Consider the following 19,412-nt stretch of genomic DNA (forward strand, 5'->3'; position numbering starts at 1 on the left):
TGTTGTGAAGGAAGTAAGGTAGGGGCCGGGGGAAAATGACTGGGGTACAGAGACTTTAGCTGGGCTAGTCTTAAGTGGGTCACTTTGGGGAAACAATATTTCAGAAGAGCCCCAAAGATGAGACAAAGGCAAGCACCAAGAGTATCTGGTGCACACATTCCAAGAGAGAAAACAACCAAAAGACCTAAAGGAAAAAATGCATTTGACATGCACAACAACATACAAACAAACCAGGATGGCTTTAGTGTGATGCGTAAATGGTATAGGTGACATGATGACATCAGAGAGAATGGCAAGAGCCAGAAAAGGCATTCCAAGGGCAAGGTAAGGAGTTCACAATGTCTTACAAGTAAAAGCAAAAGCCACCAAAGATTTTAATCACAAGACTGGCATGACCAATTTTGCAAAAAAAAAATCCAGTGTAACCCTGTGGAGTATGGAGGCTTGGAGACTAGTTAGCATCTGTTTCTTAGTCAAGGTGGCAAATGATCATAATCAGAACTAAAATTTTGAATATGGCAGTGGAAAGATGGAGAAATGGAGTAGGGGACAGTGATACCGTTTTCTTACAGTCAAGAGATGCCATTTAAATTCATGGAAAAAGCATCAGAATTTTAAGAATTATTTGAAAGGGTAATCGATATGAGAACTTTTGTTCTACAGTAAATATATATACACAGTAAATATTGTGAGAAGCTGGTAGGAATGAGAAGGAAAGCCGGCCAAAAAAAAAAAAAAAAAAAAAAGCCAGCCAGATGTCTTGAGAGGGAAATCTCGCGAGAGCAGATACAAAAAGGGGCCAGCCAGATGTCCAAGGTTGGATACTCCCCTTGCATGCTTTTGGCTTCCGAAATCTTGCTTGCCCCCTGCACCCGCCAACTGCCCATGTAGCACAATTGGTAAGAGCCCCCTCCCCTTGTTTTTCTTCCTTGAGCCCCAACAATCCTACCCATAAAGGGAGGCCAGCACCAGGACCCAGCAGTCAGCCTTTGGAGGTGACTCCGCTGGGCTGGCACCGGTGAGAAACAGTCTTTCCTGATTTCCCAAGTGTGTGTCTCTTGTCTTTTACTGGGCACCGAGAATTTGCTGTAACAGGAAGATTATGTGAAAGACATGTCTCCTTGTCTTTTCCATCTGGTTAAAAGCAATTAACCAAATTTGAAAACTCAAGAACTAGTCGTATAAATATATTATCTTGAAATATAACCAAAAGAAAATGTGTTTGCTTCAGGCTACCTAATGGTCTAGTGTGTGTGTGTGTGTGTGTGTGTGTGTGTGTGTGTGTGTGTGTTGATTGTTTTAATGTTCTGAAGATGGGTTACTCTTTTGGAAGATTCGTTAGTTTTAAAAAAATAATTTAAATTGAATAAATTAATTGATAAAAGCTTTATTACTCTTACCTTGCATTAACTTAATAGGATAAGGAACTATTTATCAAAATGTTAATATATTACTGAAAAATAGTTCCATAACTCAAAATATTGGCATCTTTGTTTGAAATTTAACTTATTTTCCCAATAATCTGAATGCCATGAAATATGAATTTATAACATGGAAAACACACTTATTAGCCTTTAATTAAGCATAAAACATTCATGTGAAAACATGAACATTAAATTTAAAAATGAACAACAACAAAAAATCTGGCTCTTTGGGAGTGGGGGAATCCAAAGAGGTGTTTGTGGTGTTTTATGGTAGGATATTAGCACCATCTAGTGGACAACCAGAATGTTTACTTAAATTCGAAAAATCAAAACTGTAATGTGGAATCATTTATTAAAATTCCCTAACATAAATGTGCTAAAAATTTGCTAAAACATCAAAGAAAACTACATATCAAATCTCACACAAGTATTATTTACTACACAAAAATATCATTTTTTTAAATGTTTATTTTTGACAGAGAGAGAGACAGAGCATGAGCAGGGAAGGGGCAGAGAGAGGGGGAGACACAGAATCCGAAGCAGGCTCCAGACTCTGAGCTGTCAGCACAGAGCCTGACGCGGGGCTCAAACTCACAGACCGCGAGATCATGACCCGAGCCAAAGTCAGACGCTCAACCAACTGAGCCACCCAGGCACCCCCTGTGTTCTTCTCTAGGATTTTGTTGGTTTCCCATCTCATATTTAGGTCTTTCATACACTTTGCATTTATTTTGTGTACGGTATAAGAAAGTGGTCTAGTTTCATTCTTCTGCATGTTAATGCCCAGTTTTCCCAACACTGTTGAAGAGACTGTATATTTTTTTCCATTGGATATTCTTTCCTGCTTTGTCAAAGATTAGATGACCATATGTTGTGGGTCAATTTCTGAGTTTTCTATTCTCTTCCACTGATCTATGTGTCAGTTTTTGTACCAGTACTATCTTGGTATTATCTCAGTATTGTCTTGGTGACTCCAGCTTTGTAATACAGCTTGAAGTCTGGAACTGTGAGGCCTCCAGCTTTGCTTTTATTTTTCAGGATTATTTTGGCTATTCAGAGTCTTTTGTGGTTCCATACAAATTTTAGGATTGTTTGTTCTAGCTCTGTGAAAAATTCTGGTGGTGAAAAATTCTGGTGAACTGATTTGGGTGCTATAGGCATTTAATGATATTTGTTCTTCCCATCCATGAGGATGGAATATTTTTCCATTTCTCTGTGTCATCTTCAATTTCTTTCATCATTGTTCTATAGTTTTCAGAGTACAGATCTTTTACCTCTTTGATTAGGTTTATTCCTAGGTATCTTATGGGTTTTGGTGCAAATATAAATGGGGCGAATTATTTTATTTCTCTTTCTACTGCTTCATCGTTGGTGTATAGAAATGCAACAGATTTCTGTACATTGATTTTGAATCCTGTGATTTCACTGAATTGTGTATCAGTTCTAGCAATTTTTAGTGGAGTGTTTTAGTTTTCTGTATAAAGTATCATGTTGTCTGTGAATAAAGAAAGTTTTATTTCTTTCTTGTTGATTTTTAATGTCTTTCTTTTCTTTTCTTTTCTTTTCTTTTCTTTTCTTTTCTTTTCTTTTCTTTTCTTTTCTTTTCTTTTCTTTTCTTTTCTTTTCTTTTCTTTTCTTTTCTTTTCTTTTCTCCTTTTTTGACTGACTGTTGAAACCAGGACATCTAGTTCTATGTTAAATAACAATGGTGAGAGTGGTCATCCCTAGCTTGTTCCTGACCATAGAAGAAGTTCTCAGTTTTCCTCATTGAGAAGTATATTAGCTGTGGGTCTTTCATATATGGCCTTTATGAGGTACGTTCCTTTTTCCCTATTCTGTTGAGTTCTTTGTTTTTGTTTTGTTTTTGTTGTTTGTTAGAAAGAGAGAGAGCATGTGCAAACATACATGTAAGTCAGGGGAAGGACAAAGGAGAAGGAGAGAGGGTATTAAGCAGGCTCCACACCCAGCAAGGACCCTGACATGGGGCTTGATCTCCCAACCCTGAGATGGTAACTCGAGCCAAAATCAAGAGTCAGGCACTTACCAACTGAGCCACCCAGGCACCCCAAGAGTTTTTATCAAGAATTGATATTGTCATATTGATATTATCAAATGTTTCTTCTGCATCTATTGAGAGGATCATATGGTTCTTATTCTTTCTTTTATTAATGTGGTGTACCATGTTGATTTGTGGATACTGAACCATCCTTGCAGCCAAGGAATGAATCCCACTTGATCTTGGTGAATGATTATTTTAATGTACTGCTGGATTTGATTTGCTAGTATTTTGTTGAGAATTTTTACATCTAGGTTCATCATGGATACTGGCCTGTAATTCTTTTTTTATTTTGGTCTTTGTCTGGTTTTGGAATCAAGGTAATGCTGACCTCATAGGACGAGTCTCGAAGCTTTCTTTCCATTTCTATTTTTTGAAAGGATTTGGGGAGAATAGGTATTAATTCTTCTTTACTTAAAAAAAAATATTTATTTTTGAGACTGCAAGTGGGTGAGGGGCAGAGAGAGAGGGACAGAGGATCCAAGGTGGGCTCTGAGTTGTCAGCAGAGAGCCTGATGTGAGATTTGAACTCACAAACCACGAGATCACGACCTGAGCTGAAGTCAGACACTCAACTGACTAAGCCACCCAGGTGCCCCAGAATTAATTAACTCTTCTTTAATTGTTTGTTAGAATTCCCCTGGTCCTGGACTTTTTTGTTTGTTTGGGAGATTTTTTATTCCTGATTCTATTCCTTTGCTGGTTATCGGTCTGTTCAAGTTTTCTATTAATTCCTGTTTCAATTTTGGTAGTTGATATGTTTCTAGGAATTTATCCATTTCTTCCAGATTGCCTAATTTGTTGGCATATAATTTTTCATAATGTTCTTTTATACTTGTTTGTATTTCTGTGGTGTTGGTTGTTATCTCTCCTCTCTCATTCATGATTTTATTTATTTAAGTCCTTTTTCTTTTCTTTTTTGTTAAGTCTGGCTAGGGGGCTATCAATTGTATTAATTCTTTCCAAGAATCATTCCTGGTTGCATTGATCTGTTGTGATTTTTAAAATTTGTTTCTATAACATTATTTCTGCTCTAATCTTTATTATTTCCCTTCTTCTGCTGGTTTTTGGCTTCGTTTGTTGTTCTTTTCCTGGCTCCTTTAGGTGTAAGGTTAGGTTGCGTATTTGAGATTTTTCTTGCTTCTTGAAGTAGACCTGTATTGCTATATACTTCCCTCTTAGGACTACTTTGGTGCTTTCCAAAGGTTTTGGACTGTTGTGTTTTCATTATCATTTCTTTCCATGTATTTTTTTATTTCGACTTTAATTTCCTGGTTGGCCCATTCATTCTTTAGTTGGATGTTCTTTAAACCCCATGTATTTGTTGTCTTTTCAAAATTTTTCTTGTTGTTGACTTCAACTTTCATAGGGTTGTGGCCTGAAAGTATGCATGCTATGATCTCAATCTTTTTGTACTTGTTGAGGTCAGATTTGTGACCTCATATGTGATCTATTCTGGAGAATGTTCCATGCACACTCAAAAAGAATGTGTATTCTGCTGCTTTAGGATGAAATGTTCTGAATATATGTGTTAAGTCCATCTGGTCTAGTGTGTCAATCAAAGTCATTGTTTCCTTAATGGTTTTATGTGTAGACTATCTGTCCATTGGTAAGTAGGGTATAAAAGTACCGTACTTTATTGTATTATTGTCAATGAGTTCCTTTATGTTTGTTATTCTTTTATATATTTGGGCATTTAAAGTTGGGGGCACAAATGTATACAACTGTTAGATCTTGATGGAAAACCCCTTTATTATGATAGAGTGCCCTTCTTTTTCTCTTGTTACAGTCTTTGGTCTAAAATCTAGTTTGTCTGATATAAGTATGGCTACTCCAGCTTTCTTTTGATATCCATTAGCATGATAAATGGTTCTCCATCCCCTCACTTTTAATCTACACTTTTAATCTATAGGTGTCTTTGGGTCTAAAATGAGTTTATTGTAGGCAGCATATAGATGGGTCTTGTTGTATTATCCATTCTGATACCCTATACCTTTTGATTGGAGCATTTAGTCCATTGACATTCAGAGTGATTGTTGATAGATATTAATTTAGTGCCATTTTTTAATTTGTTTTGCCATTGTTTCTGGAGATTTTCTCTGTTCTTTTCTAAAGTTTGTTGCTTTGGTCTTTCTTTTCCACTCAAAGAGTCCCCTTTAATATTTCTTGTGGAGCTGATTTAATGGTTACAAATTCCTTTAGATTTTGTTTGTCTTGGAAACTGTTTATCTCTCCTTCAATTCTGAGTGACAGCCTTGCTGGATTGAGTATTCCTGGCTGCATATTTTTCCCATTCACCACATTGAATATATCATGTCACTCCCTTCTGCCTGCCAAATCTCTGTGGAGAGATCTGCTGCTAGCCTATTTTATCTTCCCTTTAAAGTTAGGGACTTCTTTTGTGCTGCTTTTAGGATTTTTTCTCTATCTCTATATTTTGTGAATTTAACTACAATATGTTTGGTGTTGGCCTGCTTTTGTTCATTTTGATGGGAATTCTCTGTGCCTCCTGGATTTGGATGTCTATTTCCTTCCCCAGATTAGGGAAGTTTTCAGCTATAATTTCCTCAGATGATCCTTCTGCCTTTTCTCTTTTCTCCCTCTTTTTCTTCTGGGACTCCTGATATGAATCTTATTACACTTTAAGGAGTCACTGAGTTCCTTAATTTTACATTTGTGGCATAATATTTTTATTTCCCTCTTTTCTTCAGCTTCAATATTTTTCATAAGCTTATCTTCTAAATCACTGGTTCATTCCTAGTTTCTTCCATCCTAATGGTCATTACATCCAGTTGGTTTCAGATCTCACCTATTGCATTTTTCATTTTGGCCTAACTAGTTATTAGGTAATTTATCTCTGTGGTAAGGGAGTCCCTGGTGCATTCTACGCTTTTCTCAACCCCAGCTAGTGTCCTTATGATTGTTGCTTTAAACTCTGAATCAGGCATATTTCTTATATCTGTTTCATCTAGATCCCTGGCTGTAACCTTTTCTTGTTCTTTCTTTTAGGATTAATTCGTCTGTCTTGGTATTTTGTCTAGGTCTGTCTTCTTCTGTATGTTAGGAAAGCCTATTATGTTTCCTACTCTTCAGAGTAATGGCTTTATACAGAAGAAGTCATGCACTGTCCAGCACCTAGCACTTCAGGAAGTGCCTCTGGTGTCTGCAGTGTGCTGCTGTGTTTTGGCTGCTCTTTCCTATAGGTCATTCCTCTGCAGAGTTTCTCCTTGCCTGCAGTGGGTAATATTTAGACCTTGGCCAGAGTGTGGCAAGTTTTAACTAGGTCTGCTCTGGTCTGCTTGCTAAAAGAGATCTGATGCTATTTCCACTAGAGCTGAAGCTTTTCAGCACTCTATGGTCAGTAGACATGGTGCATGTGGGGGAGTTTGTGCTGGTCTTCTGGGGGCAGAAGCCCGCAAAGCTGGTTCTCAGGCACACCTGCCCCAGTAAAGAAGCACCTTCAGAGCACAGGGGTATGGGACTTGGTATAAATGGTTTAGGCCGCCAGGTTGATGCTGTGCTGCTTACTGAAGTTAGTTTATGTTGAGGGGTGGCGAGGGGGAAATGGTGCCAGCCCTGTCCCTCATTCCTGGAAAGGGGACATCATGCCCACCACTGTCCAGAATGCCCTCCTGGAGAGGGAATAATCTCCAGTCATGTGTCCCAGTTGTCCTTCAGATTCCTACCTTCACCCTGACTGTGTCTGGGCTCTCTCCTTGCCTGGCAGCACAATGCACCTGTGTTCTATCCCAGGCAGGCTGGTTGAGTTTTAAAACTCAAAATTTTAGGGACCTGGCATGGTACAGATGCATGTTGGTCCTCTGGGGAAAGGTCTTGCCACACTGAGACTGATGTAAGTTTGTCCTAGAAGGGCAGTTGTACCACAGAACAGGGCTGTGGGTTTGGAGTAAAGCACATCAAAGAGCTGATGTCTGGGTTAGCCACCTTCAACAGGTGTCTCTGCACCTATGTTGAGAGGCAGGGGAGAGAAATAGTGCTTGCCAGTTCTTTTGTCCTGGGGAGAGGGAATGCCACCTCTCCAACATGTGCTCTAAAAAGGGGGAACCATATTTCACAATGTGTCCCAGAGGATCCTCGAATAGCACCTTCTGCCCCCTGGGCCTATCTGCTCTCCTTCTTCACAGGAGCACTGCAGTGCCCTGAGGGCTTCACACCAGCCATGCAGAAGACTTCTAAACCTTCAGTATTTGAGCTCTACTGGTCATAAAAACTCACAAAAATCAGCCCCTTTCATTTTCCCAGTCGTTTTCCTTGTGCCAGTCCCTGTATGCTCTTCTCTCTCTCTCTCTCTCTCTCTCTCTCTCTCTCTCTCTCTCTACCTCTCTCTCCTTTCCTCTTTCCATGACCAAGGCTCTCTTCCATAGTACCCATGATTGATTTTTCCCGCAAAGCATTGCTCCACACCTCCTACCTTCCACAATGTGGCCCCTTCTCTCCCTCTAGTTATGCAATTTTTCCTGTCAGTCCTCAGATCAATATCTTGGGTGTTCATAATGATGTGATATTTATCTAGTGTGTTCAAGGGATGAGGCAATCAGTCCTTCTACTACCCCACCCTCTTAGGTCTTCCTGTAGTCACTCTAATATCAAGGGTAGTTATACCTAAATTAAGCAGCAAGCAGTATTAAAAATATTAGCAATTATGGGGTGCCTGGGTGGCTCAGTCAGTTGAGTGTCGGACTCTTGGTTTCAGCTCAGGTCTTAATCTTAGGGTCCTAGGATCGAGTCCTGCTTCAGACTTTGTGCTGAGTGTGAAATCTGCTTAAAATTCTCTCTCTCTCTCTCTCTCTCTCCCTCTGCCCCTCCCTCCTCTCTAAAATAAAAATATGTGTAGGCATGAGCTTCATATTAACATCCTGTGATCTCTTTATATGTCATTTAATTTTTTTGCAAAATAAGAATCATACTGTAAATGCAGATTCTGTTACTTTAATACCTTTATTGTGAAATATAATATATGAGTGAATAAAATATGAATCTACCATATTACAAACATAATAAATCACCATGTCAAGAGGCAAAACATTCCCAGCATCCCTGAAAATCCCCATGGGTTTCTATTATGTCAATAACCCTACCTTTGCTCTAGAAGAAAACATTATCTTAATATTTCTGGTAATTACATTTTTGCTCTTCTTTAATAGCTTTACAGCCTATGTACACATCCCTAATATATATGTTTGTTCTTAAATTGTATATAGTTGAAATATTCCTAAAAAGTCACCTATGTGTCTTTTACTTCATGTGATTATTATTTCGTTTCTTTTCAGGTCATTTTGTAGCACTGGGTGGACTATTCCATTGCATGAATATACCATAAATTTTATTTATTTATTTATTTGTTTACTGATGGATATTGGAGTTGTTTCTGGCTATTAAAAATCATATGCTAGAAATATTGCCACACATGAAATCTAGTTCACATGTGTCTTAGTTTCTCAGTGATGTATTCCTAGGAGTAAAATTTCCAAGTAATAAGCAATGCATACTTTGAATTTTCATTACAAGTTTCTAAATTCTTTTCTATTGTGGTGGTTCCCATTTTTCTTTGTACCAACAGTTCCTAATGCTCCACATTATTTCCAAATGGTGGGATTTTTTAACTTGTTAAATTTTTGCCAATATCATGTTATTTAAAAAAATTTTTTTAATGTTTATTTATTTATTTAATTTTTTTTTAACGTTTATTTTTGAGACGGAGACAGGGCGTGAGCGGGGGGAGGGGCAGAGAGAGAGGGAGACACAGAATCTGAAGCAGGCTCCAGGCCCCGAGCCGTCAGCACAGAGCCCGACGTGGGGCTTGAACTCAAGAACCATGAGATCATGACCTGAGCTGAAGTCGGACGCTTAACCGACTGAGCCACCCAGGCGCCCCTGTTTATTTATTTTTGAGAGAGAGACAGAGTGTGAGTGGGGTAGGAGCAGAGGGAGAGGGAGACACAGAATCAGAAGCAGGCTCCAGGCTCTGAGCTGTCAGCACAGAGCCCGACGCGGGGCTTGAACTCAAGAACCATGAGATCATGACCTGAGCTGAAGTTGGACGCTTACCACCAGGGCCACCCAGGCGCCCCTGTATCATGTTATTTTGCTCATGGTTTATTATGGTTTTCATTTTCATTTTCAGTTTGAGCAATTTTTCATCAGTTTTTTGATCACTTGGATATTCTCTTTGGTGAAATATTTATTCAAGTCCTTTACCCACTAAAATTTTTTCTCACTAGCTATTTCAGATATTAATAGCAACGTTATTTCTCCTTGCATATTTTATATAAGTTACTGGTGAAGCCAACTAGTTTTATAAACTGAGATTGGAGGGGTTTTTGGGGTTTTTTTGCATGCTTGTGTTATAGGACTCTGGAGGATTGTTTTGTTTTGCTTTAAAGATTTTCTTTTTTAAGTAATCTCCACACTCAACGTAAGGCTGAAACTCACAACCCCAAGATCAAGAGTCACATACTCTATTGACTGAGCCAGCCAGGCACCCGAGAACTCTTGAGGTTTTTAAAATCTCCTAGCAATAGTGAGATCCTGCCTCCTGAGTCATCACTGCCTATATCCACTAAGGGGAAGGGGTGAAAATTTGGCCAGAGCCAGATACCTCCCTGCATTCCCTGAGGTCAGGATGCAGGGCTTTTGTGGACAGGGCTCCCAGGTGTAAAGTTTAGGAATTCAGCTTCATAGCATGCCACAAATTTTGATATATATCATATTTTCATTATTGTTTAGTTCAATTTATATTCTAATATGTATTATGATTTCTTCTTTAGCCCATGAGTGATTCAGAAGTATTGCTTAACCTCAAAACTTTTGAGATTTTTCCAGTTATTTTCTGTTAGCAATATCTAGTGGTCAGGTAATATACTTAGGGTGATTTCAATCCTTTGAAATTTATTGAGATTTGCCTATAGTCTATTTTAGTGAATATTCCATGTGTGTTTGGAATGAGTATGTATCTGCTGCTGTTGAAGGTTGCATTCTGTAACTATATAAAAGATTGCTTTGTTTAATAATTGTCATACATTCTATATCCTTATTTGTCTATCTGCTTGTTTACCAGACACTTGAAGTACATTTAAATCTCAAACTATTATGACAGATTTGTTTACTTCTTTTACTTCTATTATATCTTGAAGACATATTATTACATTTATGTACAGTGACATGCTGGCAATTATATAACAATCAACTATTAAACAAAAAGAAAGGATAGAGTCTTGACTTATAGAATGTGCCAGTTCATATAGTGTAAATACTCATGATATGGTCAATTTCAAGTTACAAATGTGACATCACTGAATACTGTATTGGGAAGAGATGTGTATAATTAGCTTCTGTGAGTCAGTGTGAGCCAACTCCAGCAATCATTCTAAATGTTTATACACATTTAGAATTATTACATATTTCTGTTAAAGTAGCTCTTTTATTGTGAAATGGCCCTCTTTTTATCTAGCAATACTTTCTACCTTAAATTATTATTTGTCTGATGTTAACATACTAACCCTTTTTTGACTAATATTTTTATAATGTATCAGTTTTCATCATTTACTTTCAACTTATCTATCCCATTTTATTAAGAGTAATCAGCATACACTTCTGTTTTAGTTTCTTTTCCTCCAGTCAGTGTTTATATTTTAACGGAGTGCTGAATCCATTTACATTTATTGTAATTGCTGAGACCGTTAAGCTCAAACGTAACATATTGCCATTTATTTTTCATGTCATCTCTCCTTTGTTGTTCTATTCCTCCTTTTCTGCCTTTATAAAATATTAATGAAATGTTCTTTACTAACTCACTATATAATTTCTATTAGTTATATATTTCCTAATATTAATGTTTTACAGTAAGCATACTCAAATTATTACAGTCTACACTAAATTAATACTTTTAATATACTCTAAACTATATAAACATTAAAACAGTTTAATTTCATTTGTTATCTCTTGAAATTTTTGTTATTGTTATGTATTTTACTTCTGAATGTTTTATAAACACTATAAGACATTGTTACTGATTTTAAGTCAATGGTTTTTTTCAATTGTGTTAAAATATACATAGCACATTATTTATTATTTTTCAGTAGTCTTTTTATTAACCCATATGTTTATTTTCTTCAGTCTTGCTCATTCATTCTTACTCTTTTTTGGCTTATCTATGGGATCATTTTCCTTCAACCTAGAGAGTTTTAGTAGGGTTTTTTTGTTTGTTTTTTTGTTTGTTTTTTAGTGTCAGTCTGCTATTATTGAATGCTCTCTGTTTTTATTTGTTTGAGAATGTGTTTCTATTCTCCTTAATTTTGCAGTATATTTCTACTGGGTTCAGAGTTCTCTATTGCTGTTCGTTTTTCAGCACTTTAGAAATGCCAGCACACTGGCATGTCTAATGTCTTCATGCTTCAGTAGTTACTGTTACAAACATGGCTGCTATTTTCATTGTTCTGACAGAAATGTGTTCTTTCTCTGTCTGCTTTTAAGAATTTGTGTTTCAGGACAAAAGAGTTCTGCCTAATTGACACAAAGCCCACCCCATCCCCTAGTTGTCCCCATTCTTCTGCCAAGTACTGCACAGGGATCCCCATTCAGAGGTCCTCCCTGGGGACCTGAGAGTTGATATTTTTTTAATCAATTTTAGGAAACTTTAGCTATTTTTTATTCAAATATTTTTGTCTTTTCTCTCCTCTAGTTTTGGAACTTTAATTAAACAAACAGGTATCACTTGGCTTCACACATTTCTTGCACTCTGTTTTGTTTGTTGTTGGTGTTTTCTATACTCTTATCTTTCTGTATTCATTTTTTATATTTCTACATTAGTCTTTTTCAAGTTTAATACATTTGTGTTCTGCTGTGTCCGTTTGGCTCTTAAGACCATCCAATGTATCCATATCTCAGATATTTATTTGTAATTTTAGTATAACACATGGTTATTTTTATAGTTTCAATTTTCTTTTGAATATCTGTTTTTTAAAATTTATTTTATCTATTGTTTCCCTGTCGTTCCTTTCACATACTTAAAATAGCTATTTTAGTGACCTTGACACTAATTCCAACATCTGAATATGAGTGTCTGGCTTCCAGAATCCATTTGTTTTTGCTTCATTTATTATCACATTTTTTGCTTCTTTATGTATCTTTTAATTTTTTATACAAAGCCATACATTTCATATGAAATAAATGTAATGTAAATGTTCATATTATTTACCGTCCCCCACCCCGATTGACAAGAGTGTTTGCTTTTTATTGATCTAATCAAGAAATGAGCTCAGGTGGGTCTGAGTTGCACTTCTGGTTTGAGTCAGTCCATTTCTGGTTTAAAAAGTCTAAAAGTAAAGACCTTCTTGCCTTTTTATCAAGAATCTGATTGGTCTCATCTTCATCCATCCCAAAATACTCTGAGGGATTTATCCTGCTTTTCTGATGTTTTGACCTCTGTTCTTTAATCTCACCCTGAGTGACTTTCAAATTTGGCAACTGTTTTGATGAGGATGCAGGTGTGTATTTGAAGCAGGATCTTTTTCTTATTGGGACTTTTTGTATGAAACTGTAGGAATTTTTACTCGACTCTTAGGCTCCAGCAGAGCACCCTCATTGTGCAAGGTTTCAGAATTTTTCCTGTTAGACATACCTCCAAAAGTGTCTGCTTCTTCTTTCCCTCATTAACATCCCTCCATTCAGGCAAAGCCTAATCTTCAATCCATACCCAGAGTTGGCAAACATAACCAGGTAAGAGATGTCCAGAAACAATATGTTGCTAAAGGAGGCCTTTCCCACTTTGGTTTAGTTCATTTAATCACTTTTCTTCTCACTATTTCCAGGATTTCCAGTTCCTTTCAACACACACACATGAAAACACCCCTACTGCTCCCCTCCCTCCCCACACAGAGTTTGTTATTGTTTTTCCAATTTGCAGTAGGATGCTGTTTTGTTCCAACCTATTTTGTCATATTTGGAATATTCCCATGAAATTTTGTATCATCTTACCACACTTTATTTCACTAACTAGAATTTATCTACCTGTAATGCATATTGTACATGTCTTTAATTACTTATTTAATAACTAACTTCCCTGGTAGAGTGGAAACACTTGAGATCAGGTACTTTGTCTCTTTTTAAATTTATTGTTTTTCTTCAGAACTTAGAATAGCACCGAGTAAGTATTTTCCAAATCAACAGATGAATAGTAGAATGCAGTGCAGCAGTTAAGAATAATATAATATCTCACCCATATTCCCTGGCTAAGAGGTCAGGGGTAGCAAATGTTCCCTTACATTCATTTTTCAACTTTCTGTTGGTACACAAATTCCAACTGGCAGATTTTGCCACTATTCTCACCATTGATGACCTTTGTGTATGTTGTCCTTGCATCCCCAAAGGATAAGTCATTTTTTTAAAAGATTTTGTATTTATTTTGAGAGACGGAGAAAGAGAGACAGTGCAAGTGGTGGTGGGGGGGGGGGTGGACAGAGAGAGAGGGAGAGAGAGAATTCCAAGCAGGCACAGTGCTATCAGCACAAAGCCTGATGTGGGGTTCCATCTCACAAAAAGCGAGATAATGACTTGAACTGAAATCAATAGTCCAATGCTTAACTGACTGAGCCACTTAGGCACACCAAGGATAAGTCACTTTTAGCTCTCTACAATGAATATCACTATTGTTCCACAATCTTCATGAAGTGGCATACATTTGCAGGCTGTCAGTTTATTTTCAGGTCTAAAGTAGTGATAAAAATAACAAATAATATCATTATTTTGATAAAAAAATAATAAAGTAAAGTAAAGCAATTTCTATGGAAAGCTATTTTTACAAATTTATGTAAATTCAATTTCTGTAAGGTAAAAAATATATATATATTAAGACATACATTTGGATGGACATGTAACAGCATAGGTATTTTTAAAAGCAAAAATAAACTAAACATATTGTAAACCTAAATAAACACTTTAGGCAATTACTTTGTTTATTGTTTTTAGATTGTAAAGGACCTCCTCCAAGAAAACAAACTGAAATTTTGTCAGGTGTCTGGTCTGAACAAAACTATCCAGAGGGAACTCAGGCTAAATATAAATGCCGACCTGGATATATAACTCTTGGATCTATTGTAATGGAATGCAAGAATGGAGAATGGGTGGCTCTTAATCCACTGAAAATATGTGAGAGTAAGTAATTCATACATTTCTGAAATTTGTGAAAACTTTAGTTTGAAAACACTGAATGTTTGATATTATAGAATTATTAGCTGAATTATATCACAATTATCATTTAAATACAAAATAATATACCATCATTATTCTTAATAAGGAGTTGTAATCTTCCAAAAATAAAAAAAACCCAACCATATAGATAAGTTTAATAATAAAATGATAACTTTGCCATTTTTCACTTTTCCACATCTTCAATTATGTCCTCTGATGTAATATTAAGTCATTTTCCTTGAGCTCCTACATAAAATGTGTTTCCTGTGTTACTTAATAAAATTATATTCTTTTTTTCATTTTAGAAAGGCCCTGTGGACATCCTGGAGATACATCTTTTGGTACTTTTCAACTTGAAAGAGGAGAAAAGTTTGAATATGGTGCAAAGGTTGTTTACACATGTAATGAGGGGTATGTAGTCAATATGAAAAGAGATTTATAATTGAGATGATTATAATTTAGATAGTAAATGGGGACTGTACTGATTAGTATTTTTAAGGTTACTTTATTTTTCTATGAGCATTTTTATAAGTACCGTAACAAGTAGCCTGAAAAATTAATCTATAATGAAAATGATTATATTTGGATACCTTATTATCTTCTCAACATTGAAAACTTAAAATGAATCATAATTATGCTGAGAAAGTGTAGTTCTAGGAGGGCTGGAAAATAGTATACATATAAATTAGGATTTATTCCAACAAGTCCTGACTGTATTCTATTATGTGCAGAGTATATGGGATTTCAGTATGTCAGGGACAGTGGGAATGGTAACAAAATCATATTACATGACTGATTTAAGCTTTTAAAATTTAAAAGAAGTAAATATTTTACACTGAAGTAATAATAATTACCATTATTTAAGTTTCCATGGTCTGAAAATTACTCTTATCACATGGACCAAAAGTGCTACTGCCTTCATAATCATTGACTCTGTTCTCTAAACTCCTGCTGGATTTTCATGGCTAATCTTAACACTGTAATACCTCTTAAGTGTTCTTTATTCCTGTTATGCCCACCCAGGTCAACAAATTGTTTTGAAGAAAGTTTCATACTTTGGAAAAACAGCATCATTACAAGTTTATACTGCATATATAAAAATAGGATCAAAATTACAAATTGATTTTTATTACTCTCTCATTTATTTCTTGATTTGAGGCAATAAAATATAATATTTTAAAAGTTAGGGTTTGGAATAAGCCTGCATCCCCAAAAATTCACCACTTAATAACTGTATCATTTTTAATATCCCATCACTCCCATTTCCTCAATTATGAAAGTAGAAACATGGGGAACCTGGGTGGCTCAGTCAAGTGGGCATCCAGCTCTTCATTTTGGCTCAGGTCATGATCCCAGGGGTTGTGGGATTGAGCCCTGCATCAAGCTATGCACTGAGCATGGAGCCTGCTTGGGATTCTGTCTCTCCCTCTGCCCCTCTTCCCAACTTTCACATTTTCTCTGTCTGTCTCTCTCTCTAAAAAGAAAAAAAAAAAAGTAGAAACATAGCAGGTACATCATCGGATTGGTGAAAAACATAAATAAGACACACACTGAAGACCTTCAAAGCATTCTTGGGATATTGCAGACACCCAATAAGTCTTAGTTCTTAACAATTTTAGGCTTTGTTCACTATCTGAGATTTTCAAACATATTTTTAGTTCAACTTTCAATCATTGCTGCTGACTTCTTATACATGAACACATAGATGAAGACATCTGGGCCTAAATTTTCCAATTACCTCACTGTTCACTTCTGTAACATCCCTTTCAATACAGGCTTGTCTGACCCCCTTAGGTTCCATATTGGACCTCGCAAAAAGGGATCAAAACTCATAGACTTCATCCACTAGATTCCCTAGACCTCAGCAATAAATATTTATAATTTGGTGAAAAAATCAGCAACATACTTTACCTCCTACTCTGGCTCCACTTAATTTATGTTTGCTTCCTTCATCTTGTATGAATTCTGGACAAACTCAGTTAAAGACTCTATAAAAGTAACTGCCTCTGCCACTCAGCTTGGGCCTCCACCAAGGACTAGATATTCATCAGGGAAATAAAAGTCCTTGGACTATGCAAGATCAGCAAACATCAATTTTATGCTATTTAAAAAATTTTAGAGGGGCGCCTGGGTGGCGCAGTCGGTTAAGCGTCCGACTTCAGCCAGGTCACGATCTCGCGGTCCGTGAGTTCGAGCCCCGCGTCAGGCTCTGGGCTGATGGCTCGGAGCCTGGAGCCTGTTTCCGATTCTGTGTCTCCCCCTCTCTTGCCCCTCTCCCGTTCATGCTCTGTCTCTCTCTGTCCCAAAAATAAATAAATGTTGAAAAAAAAAATTTTTTTTAATAAAAAAAAAAATAAAAAAAAAATTTTAGAGAGATTGTTTTACGTACCTGAAGGGATGTAAATCTTTTGTCCTAGTTGTGGAAACAATGTAGAATGGGTTTACTACACCCATGGTTTCTGCTAGTCAACCGACCCTCTTTGATCCCTTGTCCCCATCCACCTTTTCTCTGCTAAATACCTATTTAGCTGAATACTAGCCACTTATCAGGATACTTGATATGGATATCTAGTTTCAGTATCCTACAGGTAGGTAGTTTTAAGGAAGCACTCTGCAAAACGTTTTTCTGCTATTTTGCCCAGCTGGGGTTGCTGATACATAAGCTATTACTTTCAGCCAAGTACCAACATTTGGACAAGCTCTTTTTCTTCCCCCTTTCCCTATGTATATGGGCCATAAGCAGTTTTGTGTAGAATTTGGCAGAATTCCTAAAACACCCACCTAAAGCAGGTGGGTTTCTGGTATAGATGGAAAATGTTAACCAGGAAAGTACTTTCTATGTTGGAGCAGGGTACCAGTAGAGGAGACAAAGAAGAAATTTTAATAGCCAATTATTTTTTTCCTTTATCTGAAAAAAACATAGAGTAATTATTTGACTTCAAGTTCTGTGATTCTCATTTAATCTATTAAAAGTTTTTCTTCCTTCAGAGAATTAGGAACAAACAGTAACATTCAGAGAAATACAAAGTATTTTTTGAGGGAGAAAGTTTGTTTGTTTGTTTGTTTTACTTGTGTAATGGGTGAAGCAATCCTTATTTGCAGACAAAGGAAACATTTGTCTATGTAGAATTATTTAGAAGTTTAGGAGAGGCCCGTTCTCAAAATTATCTCTTGTGATTATCAAAATCCTGCCCATTATTTATTTTTTAAGAAAAAGATTTCTGCTTCTTGCTGTCCACTGTAATATTAAAAAATATTAAGAAGGATGACTTGCTTTGCTCTAAAGCCTCTAGTAATGATTGTACATTTTGCATCTGCCCCAAGGAACTTTCATCCAACTAGAGCATTTAGGATTTTCAGCACTGGCTTGATGGGTTCCACAGTTAGATAAATTTGACATTGAATAGCATTTATAAGGAAACCTGACTCAATGACCACACTCTAAAAAATGCCTGGGATGGAGACAGGAAAATGAAGACAAGTGTTAAAAATATACCACATGCTGTGTTGGCTAGTACTATCCTTGATTGTGTAAAAAGCCCCAAATGTTCCAAAAATGTCATAATTGTGGAGGGTAGGAGTATGGAACAAGAGTAGAGGAAGGGTAACATATTGTTAATTCTTGGTTATTATCATGTTTTTGGTTTTTGGTTTTGGTGGTAGTTCAAGGAGGTTATAACATTGTTAATGTGTAACTAATTGACTAACTCAGTGAAAAACATAAGAGGATATTTAGCACGAAATTGTAATGAGTTTGTGTCATGAACCAAGGATTATGATTATTCCTAGTCCGTGTGCCTGAAGATTTAGCGTCTTTCTTAAGTAAGAAAGAAGCTTAAAAAAGATAGAAAGGGGTGCCTGGATGGCTCAATTAGTTAAGTGTCCCACTATTTTAATTCATCATGACTATTTTTCAGTTCCTTGATCTCTGCAGCAATAGATTCTCTGCTGTCTTCTATGCTTTTTTCAAGCCCAGAAATTAATCTTATGACTATTATTCTAAATTATTGTTCAGTTATATTGTTTATATCTGTTTTGATCAACTCTTTAGCTGTCAATTCTTCCTGGAATTTTTTTTGAGGAGAATTCTTCTGGTTCATCATTTTGGCTAGTTTTCTGTCCCTTATGAGTTTTAAAAGCTTGTTATGTGCCCTGCACCTGCGAGCGCTACTATATTAAAGAGGGGCCAGTGTCCAGGGCCTGGGCTTTCAGAAGATGTTTTTTTTGGAGAGCATTACTTGCTCTCTGTTGTTGTGACTTTGGTTACTTTATCTCCCTATTCCTAGTGGTGTTTTGGACCCTCTACCAGGTGTGCCTTGATTTGTTCATTGAAGTAGCCCTGGAAAGGAAAACAAGCAAAAAACAAACAGAAAACAAAACAAACAAAAAAAAACCCAAAAATGAAAAAACAGAAACACCAGCTACAAGTAAATAACAGGGTGGAGGTGGTGCTGATGCAAGAGGCCTTATCCCATACAAAGAGAGAAGTGACAGGGGCAGGGAAAAAGGAAAGAAAATAAAAATTGACCAGACAGAGAAACTACATGGCTTAATCCAAAGAGAGAGAGAAAGGAAAATAAAGAAGGAGGCAGGGAAAAAGAAAAGAAAAGAAAAGAGAAAAGAAAATTGTCCAGACAGAGAAACTATATGGCTTAATCCAGAGTGAGAAAGGAAAATAAAGAAGTATAGAACATGTATCAAGAGAATAGATTAAATGTATCTGC

The 19,412-nt window shown here is 36.5% G+C and overlaps 1 protein-coding gene across 7 annotated transcripts in view; it reads left to right on the forward strand.

Moving 5' to 3' along the window:
- LOC123586779 (complement factor H-like) overlaps window positions 1–19,412 on the forward strand; it is a 106,106-nt gene that overhangs the window by 9,193 nt on the left and 77,501 nt on the right. For all 7 annotated transcript variants that reach the window (XM_045456169.1, XM_045456171.1, XM_045456170.1 and 4 more), the window contains exons 2-3: window positions 14,467–14,652; window positions 14,994–15,099. In XM_045456169.1, the coding sequence (XP_045312125.1) occupies window positions 14,467–14,652; window positions 14,994–15,099 (292 nt within the window). The remainder of the gene's footprint in view (window positions 1–14,466; window positions 14,653–14,993; window positions 15,100–19,412) is intronic.

This window comes from Leopardus geoffroyi, chromosome C3 (assembly GCF_018350155.1).
Source record: "Leopardus geoffroyi isolate Oge1 chromosome C3, O.geoffroyi_Oge1_pat1.0, whole genome shotgun sequence".
NCBI lineage: Eukaryota > Metazoa > Chordata > Mammalia > Carnivora > Felidae > Leopardus > Leopardus geoffroyi.